This window comes from Macrobrachium nipponense, chromosome 15 (assembly GCF_015104395.2).
Source record: "Macrobrachium nipponense isolate FS-2020 chromosome 15, ASM1510439v2, whole genome shotgun sequence".
NCBI lineage: Eukaryota > Metazoa > Arthropoda > Malacostraca > Decapoda > Palaemonidae > Macrobrachium > Macrobrachium nipponense.
In genome coordinates this window covers 29117927-29135457 of record NC_087208.1, presented here as the reverse complement: position 1 = coordinate 29135457, position 17531 = coordinate 29117927, and the positions used below count along the sequence as shown (strand labels likewise).

General features: G+C 39.5%; 1 protein-coding gene across 3 annotated transcripts in view; it reads right to left on the bottom strand.

The window, feature by feature from the left end:
* LOC135227060 (structural maintenance of chromosomes protein 6-like) overlaps positions 1 to 17531 on the bottom strand; it is a 287005-nt gene that overhangs the window by 105979 nt on the left and 163495 nt on the right. For all 3 annotated transcript variants that reach the window (XM_064266876.1, XM_064266875.1, XM_064266877.1), the window contains exons 13-14: positions 8767 to 8945; positions 7861 to 8045 (exon numbers count right to left, since the gene is read on the bottom strand). In XM_064266876.1, the coding sequence (XP_064122946.1) occupies positions 7861 to 8045; positions 8767 to 8945 (364 nt within the window). The remainder of the gene's footprint in view (positions 1 to 7860; positions 8046 to 8766; positions 8946 to 17531) is intronic.

The window sequence follows — 17531 nt, the reverse complement described above, 5'->3', positions numbered from 1 at the left end:
ACGTAAAGGCTCATTTGGACCCTTAGTGAAACTTTTGAGAACCAGGGAAACATCCCACGTCGGAGGCTTGAGCTCCCTAGGAGAACTTGATTGCTCAAACCCCTTAACTAGCAAGGAAAGTTCCAAGGAAGAGATGTCAATACCTTTAAGGCGTAACACTAAACACAGGGCCACCCTGTAGCCTCTAATGGCAGAAACGGACTACGTTTCTCGTCTGAGGAAGGTTAAAAAGTCTGCTATTCGCTGAATAGAGGTTGCGAGTGGAGAAAAACCCCGTTTACAACACCAATCACAGTAGATTGCCCATTTGCCTTGGTAAACAACAGAGGGCGACTTTCTGAGACTGCTGAACATATCCCCTGCTGTTCTCTGAGAAAAGCCTATTGCTAAGAGATACTTGATAGCCTCCAACTGTGAAGAGACAGGGATTCTACTGACTGGTGGAACCTTTCCGCATGCAGCTGACACAGGAGATGCCGCCAAGGGGAATTTCCCTTTAAACCTCTGACAACAACGACAGCAGATCTGGAAACCATTTCGCCTGGGGCCACAGAGGGGCTACCAAAGTTATCCTGAGACCCTGTGAACTCATCAGCCTGTTCAGAACTTGACAGATCAAACAAAACGGAGGGAAGGCGTACACCTCCAGGTTGTCCCAAGGATGTTGGAATGCATCCTCCGCTAACGCTAAAGGATCTGGAACCACTGAACAGAATATCTCCAGCTTCTTGTTGAACTGAGTCACAAAAGGGTCCAACATGGGTCTCCCCCAAAACCTGGAAGAGTTTGTCTGCTACCACTTGATGAAGGGACCACTCTGTGCCTAGGATCTAATCCTGACGACTGAGTTTGTCTGCGACTACATTCCGTTTGCCTGGGATATACCTGGCTGAGAGCTCTACCGAAATGCTGACCGCCCACTGGTGAACCTCGACTGTCAAGGCATGAAGTTGACGAGAAACCAGGCCTCCCTGCTTGTTCACATAGGTGAACACCGTGGTGTTGTCTGATATGAGTACTACAGAATGACCCTCTACCTTCTCCACAAACTCCTTCAGACCCAGGAAGGCTGCCTTCAACTCCAAGATGTTGATATGTTGCTGTATGTCCTCCTAACTCCAAACGCCTGATGCAATGAGGCCGCCTAAATGAGCCCCCCAACCTACGAGGGAGGCTTCTGAAAACAGAAGGAAGTCCGGTGGAAGAGAACACAGAGGGACGCCCTTCGAAAGATTTTGGTCGTCCAACCACCATTGAATGTCTTCTCTCACTTCCAGATACAGAGGAACCTTTAACAGGGGTGAGTCCCCCCCCCCCCCCCCCCCCCCCCCAAAGACCAGAATTCCCCCAGTCGCCATTGCAGAGATTGAAGATGAAGACGCCCATGAGGGACCAGCTTCTCTAGGAAAGACAACACTTCCAGAAGAACCTGCCACTGATGAGCTGACTGATGTGATTCCAACAGGAAGTCACGCGCCACCACCCGCAACTTCTCCAATCTCTGATCTGACGGAAAAACTCTTGCAACTATCGTATCCATGACCATGCCCAGGTAGAGAATCCTTTGACTAGGTACGAGGTTTGACTTTTCCTGACTGACTACGATGCCCAGTTCCACACAGAACCAAAGTAGATGATCCCTGTCCTGCAGCAGCTTTTCTCTGGAGACTGCCAAGACCAACCAATTGTCAAGGTACCTCAGCAAACGGATCCCCTGAGCATGGGCCCAACTTGATACGAGAGAGAAGACCCTTGTGAACACTTGAGGGGCTGTTGTCAGCCCAAAGCATAGGACTTTGAACTCAAAGAATCTGGAAGTATGTGTCCCTTAAGTCTATCGACAGCATGAAGTCGCCTTCCCTCACAGCTGCCAACACTGAACGCGGAGTCTCCATCTTGAACCGTGTTTTCCTGATGAAGTGATTCAAGGTGGATAAGTCGATCACAGGTCTCCATCCTCCCGACATCTTGGGCACCAAGAAGATGTGACTGTAAAACCCCGGAGACAGACACACCACTTCCTCCATCGCATCCTTGTCCAACATCTTCTGCACTTCCTCCCAAAGAGCCAAGAACTTCAGAGAATCTGGAGTTTGCCTTCCTGAGCTGCGGCTTGTCCGACAGAGGAGGAGAGAAGTCGAATGGCAGTAGGTACCCCACCCAAAGGACATCTACCACCCACTTCTCTGCTCCATAACTCTGCCACTTGGCCCACTGGCCCGCCAGGCAACCCCCACCCGTGGCGCAGGAGAGGGAGAGGTGCCTAACTTATCAGCAGCCCCCTTTACCTCTGCCCCTTGGGCCCCTTCTTGGCTTAAAGGAACAAGAGCAAAAGGGACGTTGGTCCTCTGATCTAGGCTGAGACGAACGGGGAGGCCCTGGCGAAAGCGAACTCCTTGACAGCCTACCAGGCAATGCTCTCTTTGACTGCTGCTGGGCAAGGGGAGGAGGAGCCGGACATCTCCGAGGACGAGACTCCAACTTAGACACAGCCTGGTGCACTAGTCTGTCTTTGGTGTCAGCCCAGCGCCAGTCTACTGCAATAACCATAGACCAGAAGTCCAGCCAAGAAACCATCTGCAACATGGAGGCTGCCACAGATTCCAATGCTGATGCATCCTGTGGAGACAACCACAGAGCCACTGACCTCACCTGCTCCAAAGTCAATCCTAGCTTCAGGTGAATAACGTCCGGGTTAGGATGACGCCATCAAAAAGGCAGAGTTTGTAGTATAGTACTTCCTATGTCTCGTGAGAGGTGGGGGTAGTAGCTTGGCTGAGCCCCTAGAGCGAAGCGAACCATCCCGGTCTGAAACAGAGGTGTTAACCTTACGCAAGACCGACTGGATGTGCCCCGAGCAAGAAGGAGTGTAAGACAACCGAGCCTGAGCCCTACTTTCCAAATTGTTGAACCCACGAATGAGATCAACAACTACTGAAAAGGAAGACAAAAACTCTTGCGTGTCTCCCTCCTCCTCCTCCAGCAACAGAGACCGAATGACGAGAAGGGTGTGTAGGCTCCTCATTAAAATTAATGGAAGGATCAGCAGCCAAACAGCGACTCCCGCGACAAACCAACTACAACACTAGGAACATCACTACGCACTCTTCCATCAGAAGATGAATAGGCCCTGGAGAATAAGTGGGAGCGCTTGCATCATATGCACGGATGCAGAGGACGAAGCAGCCACTGCAGATTGCACAAGGGAAGATACGCTAACACACTCCGAAACACCAACACTCTCGAGAACACGGCCACGTTGTTCCTCCCTCGTAGGCGAAGAAGGAGCAAAGTCCCCAGCCTTCCAACGTTTGATACATTGCCAACGTGGTGGAGAGGGGGAAGAAGGAAAGGAAGACAGCACTGGCTCTTTACGCGACCTCTTCACAGGAGGCAGGGACGATGCAACACGTTTCCTTCCAGTCCTCCCAGCCAACATGGCAGCCAACTTATCCAAAACAGTCTAACCTCGAGCCACTGGCAGTGGAATACAAAATGACTGATCCCGTGATGTCACTGGTGGGGCTGACGCCACAGCTTCCCTCTGACTCGAAGAAGCGGTTAACAGTCACTGGCAGAGCAATAAAAGATGGCTGACCTCAGCTACCCACGAAGACGAGGCCGAGAGGAGGGGGGAGGGCCTGGTCAGCTTGAGGAGGGGGGTAGCAAGCATCCATGAAGTGCGCCAGCAACCCCTCCAAGGATGGAGAACCCCCAGCCCGAGCGTCTTCCAAATTGCCACCATCTTGGATGCTTCCGACTCTGTAATAAAGGAGAATGATGAAAAAGCCTTCCCCTTCCCGAAATCAAATTAACTCCCGAAGAAGAAGGGGCGACATTACAAAAATTAGCCTGAGGGCCTCCCAATACTTCCAATGACGAATCAATGGGGTGTGAGCACTGCAGGAGATGAAGCATCGGGAAGAGGAGAAGAAAAACCTTCCCATGAAGGAAGGGTAGAAATCCTCCGATGCTCTCTCTTGCTATAAAACAACTTACACTGCTCTCTACGCCACACACAGCATTCCGTGCAAGGATTCATTATTGTACAAACATTAGAGCAGCACCTACAACGCATGATGTGGGGGTTGGTCGCAGCTGAAGCAAAAAGATGAGAACACGGGAAAAACTGGAGTTCCGGGACACACACATTGACGAGGCCGAGAAGGAGCAGAAGAAGCCATAATAACAGCTACACACACACACACACTAAACACAATCGAAACTGGCAATGAACTTGGTAAAGGCCCAGAGAGGTCAACCACAACTCTCACCCAAGCAGTTAAGAAAAAGATTGACGCGGTGGCGTAGGTGCGTGGTCTTTGACCACTCCTCACCTGATATATGCACGCGTTGCCAGATCTCACAAGATTCCTTGCTTTCATCCGCATTTTAACCAGATCAAGCTAGGTGCTAGAAATGATCTTATTGTTAAGACCGAAGGTTTGTTCGCATATGAACAAAATACAATTATTATGTTCCAGACACCCAAAAAATATTCAGAAAAATACATCTTATAAGGATTAAACACAGTTTTAAAGACAGAAAACAATGAGAAATAAAAATAAATGACTAATGAAATTAATAAATGAACATTTAATATCACTCTTACCTTTATGGAAAACACTTATTAGTATATGGAAGACGGAGAGGAGAGGTTATTGTCTGGAAGGGGAATCTCCCTCCAGAAGAAGTCTTCAGGTAAGGACCTATCTGGGGTTGCTTCTCTTGGTTTTTTACTGGCACTATCTGAGGTTACTTCCCCTCTTTGTGTTTTAATGGCACTAAGACTAGCTTGCGAGTTACTGGACCCCTGTCACACAACAAAACTGTCCAGACATTTATTTCTGGCATTTCTTTAAAATTTGCCTAAAGTTAAAACTGTCATTAAACATGTTGGAGACACGGATTACAACTTCTTTGTTGGGATGATAATTCTCCACAAAAGTTTTAACATCACTCCACTTTGCAAACATGTCCTTAATCCCTGAAGTAGGCACACAATATATGCCCATTTGCTTTCTGAATTTTTCAAACCAGCCTCTCCTGGCCTTAAATTCATTAACAGCATCGCTTGTTGTAGGCATTTTCTTACCGAGATCGGCATGCAACATCCTCCAACAATTTGCTACGAGTTCTCTTTTCTACAAGTTCTTTTTTTAATTCTATAGTATTTTTCACCATTTTAACAGAAGGGCTAGCACTTGGAATTTTCTTTGGCCCCATGATGGCTTATTTAACAGATGTACTTGAATAAAAAAGCACAAATACCAACAAAAACAAAAGCAGAATGGGTCAACGAAAGAACATGGGATGCTTTGTTTGGGTGCTCAGTAATGGGCCACATCATGAGGTGGGCCCTGGAGGGAGCTTTCCCGGGTGTGCGCAATCCGAGGATATGTACAGAACCAGACTCAAAATTTCATCAGAAAATGTCTACGAAAACTGAATCATACAAAAACATGGGCATACGAAATCCGAGGTTAGACTACATTCTATCCTGAGAGAGAAAAAAGAATCATATTATCTGTAAGGATAGAAAAAGGTGAGCCGTACGACTCACGGCCCCTCCCCCTTCCAGAATGATGGGAAAGAGGCAAGATGGCAAATCTTGAATGGTCTTGTGCAAGCAGACAGGACCAACACAGTCAGAGATTGTACGCCATTAAAATTTGTGAGGAAGAGGAGGAATACTGATACTAGAAAGCCAAATCCTAGCATGTAAACCTTGTTGCAACCCAACATCTCGAAACACAGATTCTGAAGCACTAAAACATTACCACGTTCCCAGAAAATGTACAGAAATTTTATCATTGAAGAGAAATAAAACACAAATGTCTTAACAAAAATGTTTCAATATTTCTTCAATATAACAAATGTAAAATGCAAAAGAACAAAATGTAGCTGGACCTGCTCTCCCTATAGGGCAATATTCCCCTGAGAGAGATAGATAAGCATTACACATACAGATGTTAAGTATATCTTAGTTTTACCAGACCACTGAGCTGATTAACAGCTTTCGTAGGGCTGGCCCGAAGGATTAGATATTTTTACGTGGCTAGGAACCAATTGGTCACCTAGCAATGAGACCTACAGCTTATTGTGGGATCCAAACCACACCATCTCGAGAAATGAATTTCTATCACCAGAAATAAATTCCTCTGATTCCGCGTTGGCCGAGCCGGGATTTGAACTTCGGACCACCGGATTGGCAGCCGAGCATGAAAACCACTCGTTCAGCGAGGAACTTACATATACAGAAAACAGCTGATGACGACGCAGAGGAATAAGTGTGAAGGACATCTACTGTAATTTGCATCTGACCCAGAGGAACATGCACACAAACCATGGAAGGGCACACAAATATGCTGATGCTCACAGGACTTCTGAGCTGACTAAATATGAAACAAAGCTTGGGGAGAAGAGCAAAGCGAACGTCCATTCTCCAAGGCCGTTGAAGAAAGACTGATGCGTTCACAAGATTAAAGTGCACTCTCTCGACTTGCTTCCACCCAACTACGCATCAGATGCCAGATGCCACAGATTGCTTGCATTTACATACTTTGATTGTTTTTAACTGGTTTCCAGCTGGTGCCAGAAGATTTATCCTATTGTTATGACCGAAGGTTGGTTCCACAAATGAACAATGAAATCTTCACCATTCATTCCTTCATTCCAATTTCAAATCTAGAAAGTTACAAGCAAAATGACTCAGTAAGTCATATTAAGTTATATATTCAAGTAACAAGCAGGCAATCCTAGTAAATTTCAAAATTAAAATTTTCTTTTATCATAAACTAGTTACAAATATATTATTAAAAATTCTACCATTATTATCTAAGAAGATTCTTTTTTAAAATGGTCATTATTTGTGTAATAAATTTTGTACTCTGGAATATACTGAATTACTATCAAATAATATATTCAACAACAGATATCTATAAATGTTTGTACTTTTATATCTAAGGGATTATTTTGCAAGAATTCAGATTCATAAAAATGTAAATATAAATTTGCAATGTTAAGGCCATCATTAGCACCCATTAGGATACAATTTTTTTTTTACATAATATAGTTATGGCTAATAAGAAATTTTACTATTCTAATAGTTAGATTTAAAAAATCATTTTGTTATTTTCATAGTATACTATGTCTAAATGAGTACAGGCAGTCCCTGGTTATCGGTGGGGGTTTGTTCATGGCTTGGAACTGATAAATGAAAACTGCCATAACCCAAAACTCAGTGATTTATGGTGCTTATGGTGCCAAGTTTCGGTGAATGGCGCCTCTGTTAGGTATATTATGGTGCCATAACTCTTATTATCGGCACCTTATGGTGCCAATAACCAAAACTTGGCCCGTTATGGTATCATAAATTGCAAATTTCAAGGCACTAGACAAGCACCATAAAACCGGATCGCCATTAACCGGGGACTGCCTGTATTTTTTATCATATAAAGCCACAATTCATCTATGATCCTCACCCGATAATAGTTTTATTAGACTTATGAAATTTTGGTACAGTATACGTACATAAAAGATAGATTTAATGAAGAGGGTATAATCATACTGGACTTGAGCATGTCTACAAACAATTTACTGATATTTTTTGTTAAAATATTACACCACTCAGAGCTATATTAGATTCTAGATCTAAGATTATAATTTGAGCATAAAACTTTGCTTACATATAAAACCACAATTACTACTAATTTCATCAACAGGAATTAACACAGGTCTACAGTGTCCACTTCCTACTGCTTGCACTTCCTTCTATCTAGGATTTTTCTCATTTTTTCAGCTTATTGCAAATATATAATTTTTCAAAAACTTCTTTCTAAAGGTATTTTTAATACTTACGTATCAACATTTTTCAGTATCTCACCAGCCTCTTCAGCAGTTGGGATTAATAAAACTGTTTCTATTTGGTTACGATCAAGGATTAAATTAGCGACGACATCATTTTTTATATTCACAACAGACCAAAGTGAAGGATATGCTTCAGAACGGACTTCATATCTGGATATTACATCAAGACTATGTCTCTGCAAGATACAAACTGTATAGGTAAAACACATATACACTTTTCTAATATAAAAATCAAATAACAGGTAGCCATTCAACAACACAGTTGCTCCTTACTCTGTCAGTTTAATTTGATGTTATTTTGATTTGAAGGTGCTCTGCAGATGATAAAACAAAACTGTAGTCAATTATCAGACAAATTTGCAAAAAACTTAATGCTATACAGAAATTACAAAGAAAAGTAAAAAATTGTCATAAAGTATATTTATTAATTTATCAAGCTCTTATATAATCATAATAGTTCTCAAGCACTTGTAACATGCATACAGAACTTTACTGTTGTTGTATGCAGATTAAAATAATTTAATTCCCTTTTGAAATTTAATATGACTGCACTCTATTTTGACATTTAGATTCAATTTAACAAGATTTTACAGAACAGTCTACAAGTGATGAAACTATTGGACTTTTTGCAAAACTTGCTCTCATAAAGAAATTTTGTTTAAAACAGTTTCAGCAGTTCCAAAACGTTTTAATATGACATTTCTAGACTTACATGCAGCTGGATTAAAGAATTGATAATTGCAAAGTTTACCAAATTGGGCATCTAGGTGGAAAGGGGTGGAACAAAACTGATGAAAAGTAAGATAGATGATAATGTAGCCAAAAGATAAAATGACATTACAAAGAATTTTACGTTGTACAACTGCCTAATTTGGTATGAACTGAAAACACACTTACAGGTCTAAATTTGCAACAAATAATTGTAGGCGTGAGACCTCCAAAATTTATTCCCTGAAAGAGGCTTCGAAGGACTTTCTCATCATTATGAGAATTTACACAAAAGGCTGACATCCTTGACCCTATAACCATTTCTGCAATGTGAGTCCATCTATTGTCCCGCATCTCAATGTAAGCACCTGAAAACATTAATATTCAATTACTTAAATAATCCAAACAAAATTACACAGCATTATTGTACAGACTCACACATACAGTTACTTAAGAAGCTTTCACATAACAATTTATCTAAACAGGTTTTTATAACAATGGGTAATAGAAGTCCTTGAAAATATCAAATAATGAAAATAACTACTGGGAGCACTAAAAAATCTGATCTACTTCACATACCAAATCTGTTATATATACTGAGGGATTGTTTAGGTATACATATTATTTATCTAATCAAACAATAGTACATTATGCGATACTGTCGAATACAATCACACACTTGATATCTTTCTGTATTTTGTTGTTAATGAATGATTATTTATCTAGCATCATAACTGCAATGGTAATTGACACATATCCTGCTGTTCATTGTAATTTGTAATAATTTAGTCAAACTTACACTTCAAAAATGTTGACTTTGTAACCTGAGGTGAACAGCACATGATTTAAATTAATCAAATTCTTCATACAATAGAATATACCAAATATTCTCTTGTACTATTTAACTGTATATCAAAGTCCAAAATTTTTTCTTCCTAGCCTGGGTGGTGATGATGAGGGTAGGGAGGTTCCTTGTGGTTATCTAAGGTCTTGTAGCAGTAATAAGTCCTTAAATTTTTCACTTGTGCTGTGCTGCTACCTTACAAATGCTAAAGCAGTTTCAGATGACTGAATTCTGAGAATTTTTCTTTAAAGGAGTCTGTAAAATTTTCTCATTACCATTATAATATTCCAATGAACAGTCTCACATTTTACCAATACGTACGTATACAATTTAACATGTACTGAGTCATTCATTTCTCTTTCATCATTTCTGTTACCTGCCATTTATCAATTGAAATCCTAAATGCTTATCATACAGTGTACATTCAAGGCAAGGAGACACAATGTACAGTACTCAACTTAGAAATTCTATGCACTGAGTGTCAATCATACTTACATTCTCTCCTTTTTATTAATGTTTACCAATCAGTGGGTACAGCTCTGTATATAACTTATATGTGCAACTTTATGGTGTGCATTCAGTACTTATATATGCATAGTTCCAACCATAGTCAAATATTTTCTTATTACTTCCACAACCATTTATCAGAATACTGCCAAGATTTAGATGGCATGAAGATTTAATTGTTTCTAAACACACTCAATAAAAGCCTTTTGTCATTTTTTTACCACTCAGTGCTCATGCTTTTTATCTAGCTTTTAATCCTGTTACTGTATTAAAGTTTTAGTACAGTCGTACAATTTTTCCAATATACATTATTAAACAGTTACTGTATTAATGTTTTTGTGAAATGCAATTTTTTCATTACTTTATTAACAAGACACTTTTCTACATAGTTTTCAATAATTAAATCTTTCTACTGAATATCGGTGTTTTTCAGTAGTTTCCTTACATGTAATAAATTTATCAAATAGTTTTAGCAGTTTCACAAGTCATATTGTTTCATGACAAACCCATTAATCACATACAGTCTTATTTCTGTTAATAAGGAAATACAGGCAGTCCTCGGTTATCGGCGGACTCAGCTATTGGCGATCTGGTTTTATGGTGCTTGTCTAGTGCCATAAAATCGGCAATTTATGGTGCCATAACAGGTCAATTTCCAGTTATCGACACCATAAGGCACCAATAATAGTTATGGTGCCATAGCATACCTGACAGAAGTGCCATAATTGTGCTTATATAACCATAAATCGATAAGTTTTGGTTAATGGGAGTTTTCACTTATCAGCAACCCCCAGGAATGGAACAACCCCCCCCCATAACCAGACTCTGCCTGTACCCAGTCACACCAACGTTACCACTCAGGACAAGTTCCTATGGTGCCTATATACACAACGGCCCTTTTACTCTGCTATTTTGAATTTTTGTCATTTAACAATTTTGAAATAATGTGATTCTTTCTCCAGGGAGAGCTGCTGTGCATAGTCCTAGTACATACTGTTTACCATGCCTCAGCATAATTGTCTTAACCCTTAAACGCCGAAGCGGTAAAAAAAAAAAATGTCTCCCGTGTGCCGGAGGTGTTTTAGAGTGAGCGCGGAAGCGGAAAAAATATTTTTTTCAAAAAATCACAGCGCGCTTAGTTTTCAAGATTAAGAGTTCATTTTTGGCTTCATTTTTGTCATTGGCTCAAGTTTAGTATGCAACCATCAGAAATGAAAAAAATTATCATTATCATATATAAATAATGCGATATATGATAGCGCAAAAACAAAATTTCATATATAATTGTATTCAAATCGCGCTGTGCGCAAAATAGTTAAAGGTAACAAGTTACTTTTTTTCCGTTGTAATGTACACTAAATTGCGATCATTTTGGTATATAACACATTGTAAAACAATAAAAGCAACACAGAGAAAATATTACCACAATATAATGCATGAATTCGTAATGCGCGGACGTAAACAAATATTTTTTTCAAAAATTCACCATAAATCTAAATATTGTCCTAGAGACTTCCAATTTCTTTCAAAATGAAGACAAATGATTGAATATTACTATACTGTAAGAGTATTAGCTTACAAATGCAGTTTTCGACCATATCTGACGAGTTAAAGTTGACCGAATGTCGAATTTTTTTATATATATTTTTTTATATGCAATTATTTCGGAAATAAGAAAAGCTACAACCTTCAAATATTTTTCGTTTTATTCTACATGAAATTGCGCACATTTTCATATATAAAACTCTATGAAATGCCTAATATGAAATGGAGCAAATATTCCGAGAATGGGACGTACCTATTTCGGAGATTTGTGGCGGAGAATCCGTGCGAGGAGGGAAAGTAAGTTTTTTTTTAAATTCACCATAAATCTAAATATTGTGCTAGAGACTTCGAATTTGTTTCAAGATGAAGATAAATGACTGAATATTACTAGACTGTAAGAGTTTTAGCTTACAATTGCGTTTTTCGACCATTTCGGTAGAGTCAAAGTTGACCGAACTTGGTTTTTTTTCTATTTATCGTGATTTATATGCAAATATTTCAAAAATCAGAAAAGCTACAACCTTCAATTATTTTTTGTTGTATTCTACATGAAATTGCGCACATTTTCATATATAAAACTTTATGTAAAGGCTAATTTAAAATGGTGCAAACATTACCACAATCGCACGTATGATTTTTTCGGAAGAGTTACCACGCGGACATAAAGAAAATGTTATTTTTTTCATAAATTCACCATAAATCGAAATATTGTGCTAGAGACTTCCAATTTGTTGGAAAATGAAGGTAAATGATTGAATATTACTAGAATATAAGCATTTTAGCTTACAATTGCGCTTTTCGACCATTTCGGTAGAGTCAAAGTTGACCGAAGGTTGAAAATTTGTCACTTATCATTTTTTATATGAAAATATTTCAAAATTGATAAAAGCTACAACCATGGGTTATTTTTAGTTGTATTGTGCATGAAATTGCGCACATTTTCATATATAAAACTTTATGTAACGGCTAATTTAAAATGGTGCAAACATTACCACAATCACATGTATGATTTTTTTCGGAAGTTACTGCGCGGACGTAAGGAAAAAGTTTTTTCATAAATTCACCATAAATAGAAATATTGTGCTAGAGACTTCCAATTAGTTGCAAAATTAAGGTAAATGATTGAATATTACTAAAATATAAGAGTTTTAGCTTACAATAGCGTTTTTCGACCATTTCGGTAGAGTCAAAGTTGACCGAAGGTTGAAATTTTGGCACTTATCGTTATTTATATGAAAATATCTCAAAACCGATAAAAGCTACAATCATGAGTATTTTTTTTTTTGTATTCTACATAAAAATGCGCACATTTTCATATATAATACTCCATGTAACGGCTAATTTAAAATGGTACAAAAATTATGTCAAAGTGACGAAATAATTTCCGAGATGTGTCACAGATACTTTTTAGTGCGGCAAGAAAGAAATTCGCGCTTGCGCGCCTGCGTAACGATTGTAAACAAAACAACACCTTGATCCGTGAACTCCCAGCATCCCCCAAGGCGCGTGATTCAAGAGTTTTCGGCTGGTAGGCCTAAGAGTATTTTTCCGCGAATTTTTAAAAAAACTTTTGTATGTCGACGTAAAATACGTCCAGTCGGCACCCGAGAGACAAAAAATGTCGACGTAAAATACGTCCAGTCGGCGTTTAAGGGTTAATTGACTAGTTGAACTTGTACATAGCTTTTGTCTACGCTTAACAAAGACTCAACATATATGTCTTTCTGGGGTAAACAGTAGTATTCAAATAAGCCTGTATGTGATATGTATCATAATTTGTTGAAGAATTGCTGGTTTCTCTTCACACAGAAGAAATCATATAAATGTTCTACTATGAAGACCTCTGTCAACTGCTCTTCACACTCCTTCACTGCAAGGCATATTTCCATGATGCCATCTACACATCTGACTGTCACCCACCAGGTTTCTTTGGAAGACTGTACCTATTGCCATGCTGCCTCCACAAACCAGCATTCTAGTGACAACAAAATTTTGAAATTGCTCCACAGAATTTGTCAAGGAAAGTACTATATTCTACCTACTTTTTCTGACTCTTCAGTTTCTTCACATCTTGCTACCCGTAATTCTCTATTCTTTTTCCTTTTCCCTCCATCTCTGCTTACTTAAGTCTTTTCTTATGCCTCCAGTGTTTAATTGCTGAAGTCCATGGACTGCATTCTTGGATTTTCTCCATATGGATCTCAACTGAAACTGTCCTTACCTCATTTGACTCGTGGAGTGTTTCTTCTCATGCTTGGCTGCTAATAGTGTTAATGAGATTTATGCTAGCCCTGTTACACATTTGAAGAAATGGTCATCAACCATGCTTTCCTTTAGCCTACAATTTCATTGCCAAGACAGCCAACTAGGCCTGAGACTTATTACAGGCGACTCCCAGTATTCGCGTTCTCAAAATTTGCGGACTCACATATTCGCGGATTTTTCTTTGGACAATATCTACCAATTATTCGCAGGAAATTCACCTATTTGCAGGTTTTTCCAATGATAAACATTCATTAACTCTTAAACACCTATTGGACGTATTTTATGTCGAGATAAATCGTCTGTCGGGTGCCGACTGGACGTAATTTACATTGACATAGAAAAGTTTTTTAAAAATTCGCGGAAAAATACTTATAGGCCTACCATCCAAAAACTTTTGAATCACGCGCCTTGGGGGATGCTGGGAGCTCACGGATCAAGGCGTTGTTTTGTTTACAATCGTTACCCAGGCGCGCAAGCGCGAATTTCTTTTTTATTGCACTAAAAAGTATCAGTGACACATCTCAAAAATTATTTCGTCACTTTGACACAATTTTTGCACCATTTTAAATTAGTCGTCACAGTGGTCCCCCCGTATTCGCGGGGGATGCGTACCAGACGCCCCCCGCGAATAGTTAGAATCCGCGAATGTTTGGAACCCCTATAAAAACGCTAAAAACAGCCTATTTTGTTAGTTAAAACTTAAGAAAAACCACTAAAAATGTTCATACTTAGTTTTTTTAATAGTTTTATCACAAAAAGTGCATTTTATGATGAAATTGATAACAAAAACCAGGAATTTGTGGATATTTCTCATAGAAAAATACCGTGAATGCGCGAATTTTCCGCGAATAATGCAGGGAAACGTTCCCAAGAGAAATCCGCGAATGTGTGAGTCCGCGAATCGGGAGAACGCGAATACAGGGGGTCCACTGTATATGAAAATGTGCACAATTTCATGTAGAATACAACAAAAACAGCCCATGGTTGTAGCTTTTATCAGTTTTGAAATATTTTTATATAAATCACGAAAAGTGCCAAAATTTCAACCTTTGGTCAACTCTGACTCGACCGAAATGGTCGAAAAACGCAATTGTAAGCTAAAACTCTTACATTCTAGTAATATTCAATCATTTACCTTTATTTTGCAACAATTTGGAAAACTCAAGCACAATATTTCGATTTATGGTGAATTTTTGAAAAAAACTTTTTCCTTATGTCCGCGCAGTAACTGCCAAAAATCTCAGAAATTCTTTCTTCAGTTTGTCGTAATGTTTGCAATGTTTTAAATTAGCCGTTACAAAGTTTTATATATAAAAATGTGCGCAATTTCATGGAGAATACAACAATAAATAACTCATGGTTGTAGCTTTTATCAGTTTTGAAATATTTTCATATAAATCATGATAAATAGAAAAAATTTGACCTTTGGTCAACTTTAACTTGACCGAAATGGTTGAAAACTGCAATTGTAAGCTAAAATCTTACAATCTAGTAATATTCAATCAATTACCTTCATTTTGCAACAAATTGGAAGTCTATAGCACAATATTTGATTTATGGTGAATTTAAAAAAGAAAAATTTCCTAATGTTCGAGTGGTAACTGCCGAAAAAATCATAAATTTTTTCATCCGATTGTCGTAATGTTTGCACAGTTTTATAGTCACGGATCAGAAATCATGGATTCAGTTAATCACGGGTTTTTCCTTGGACCACTTCTCAGTCTAATTACAGTAGTAATAACATTTAAGAAAACATTAATTTTCAATTCGAACTTCATTATTGCTTTGGTATAATGTAATCAACTTCTCTGAACACTGCAGCCTTACAAACGATAGTTGTCATAGATTTATCGTATTATTGTTTGCGATCGGCGACGAAGTGTAAACGTAATAAAACCATTTTTACCTTATATATTATTGTCATATATCATAATAAAACACATATCTTATATATCATTGTCATATCTTCATAATGAAAAGCCTCTTCAAGGAATAATTCCTTGGGGAATGCATTTTTCAAGACAAAATGTTATTGTTATAATACAATTAAGTTTGTTCATACTTACCTGGCAGATATATATATAGCTGTATTTCTGACGTCCGACAGAATTTCAAAATTCGCGGCACACGTAGTGGGGCGGTCAGGTGGTAGTACCCATTCCCGCCGCTGGTGGGCGATATCAGGAACCATTCCCATTTTCTATTCATATTTATTCATGGCCCTTGTCTCCTGAGGGGAGGAGGGTGGGCACTCTAATGTATATATCATCTGCCAGGTAAAGTATGAACAAACTTAATTGTATTATAACAATAACATTTTGTTCATGAAACTTACCTGACAGATATATATATAGCTGAATCACACCTTCGGATGGTGGGTAGAGACAGACTAGGACTTTTTAGGAAATTTAAATTAAAATAAAAGATTAACTTATTGGTTCCTTACCTGATAGCAAAGTAGACTATGTGATTACTGTCACCTAAAGCCTGCTTATGCTTTATCAGAGTTGCCAGCCAGGTGTTGACCTGTAGTGCTGGCGCTCTCTGGATGCTCTGTCAACGGGGGCGTGACCACAATGCGACAAGACCATCTGGGCAAACATATGGCAGTAACACAGCAACCGACCACCACCTGACCAACTAACGCAAAAAACCCCTGATATTAACACTATGGAATGGGAGATTTTCACAGAAGATCTCACCATCAACCAAAAAACACAATAAACTAACCTAACTAAGCTAAGGGATAGGGAGAGAGCTACCTTCAGCCCCCAAAACTGTGTCTGCCGAAATGTAAGGTCCCAAAGAACTACAGTTCTCGTAAATCGTCCTCACATCCCGGAGGTAATGTGAGGCGAATACGGAATTGCTCCTCCAGAAGGTGCTATCAAGAATATCTCTGATAGACATGTTCCTTTGGAAGGCAAGAGAGGTAGCTACGGCTCTGACCTCGTGAGCTTTCACTTTAAAGAGGCTCATATCAGTCTTCTGGCAAGATGAATGAGCCTCTTTAATGACGTCCCTCAAGAAGAAAGCAACAGCATCTTCGACAACGGCAAATCCGGTCTCTTCACCGAGCACCAGAGATTACCCGAGGGACCTCTTATCTCTCTAGTCCTATTCACATAGAACTTGAGAGCCCTGACAGGGCACAGGCTCTCTCTGGTTCTTGACCCACGAGACTCGATATTCCTTTGATTTCAAAGCTCTTTGGCCAAGGATTAGACGGGTTCTCGTTCTTAGCCAAGAAAGAAGGGTTCAACGAGCAGACAGCGTTGTCTCCCTTGAAACCCACTAGGGGGCTACTGAACGCTTGGATGTTTTCACTAACTCTCTTCGCCGTCGCCAGAGAAGTTAGGAAAAGCGTTTTCCTCGTTAAGTCCCTTAGAGAAGCCTTCATGGAGAGGCTCAAAGGAGTCTTAGCATCAGATGTTTCAACACCACATCAAATTCATGAGGGCGGTCTTGCTTGTGAATTTTGTAGTTTCAAACGAACCTTAAGAGATCGTGCAGATCCTTATTGTCGGAGAGGTCCATCCCTCTGTGGCGAAAAACGGCAGACAACATACTCCTATAACCCTTGATTGTAGGAACTGCCAATTTTTGCACATTCTTAGATGGAGTAAGAAATCTGCTATCTGATTCACAGAGGTCGTGGAAGAGGAAATTCCTTCCTTCTTGCACCATGCCCTGAAGGAAGACCACTTAGACTGGTAGACAGCTCTTGAAGAGGCTCTTCGAGCATTAGCGATTGCTCTCGCAGCTGCCTTTGAAAAGCCTCTCGCTCTGGCCA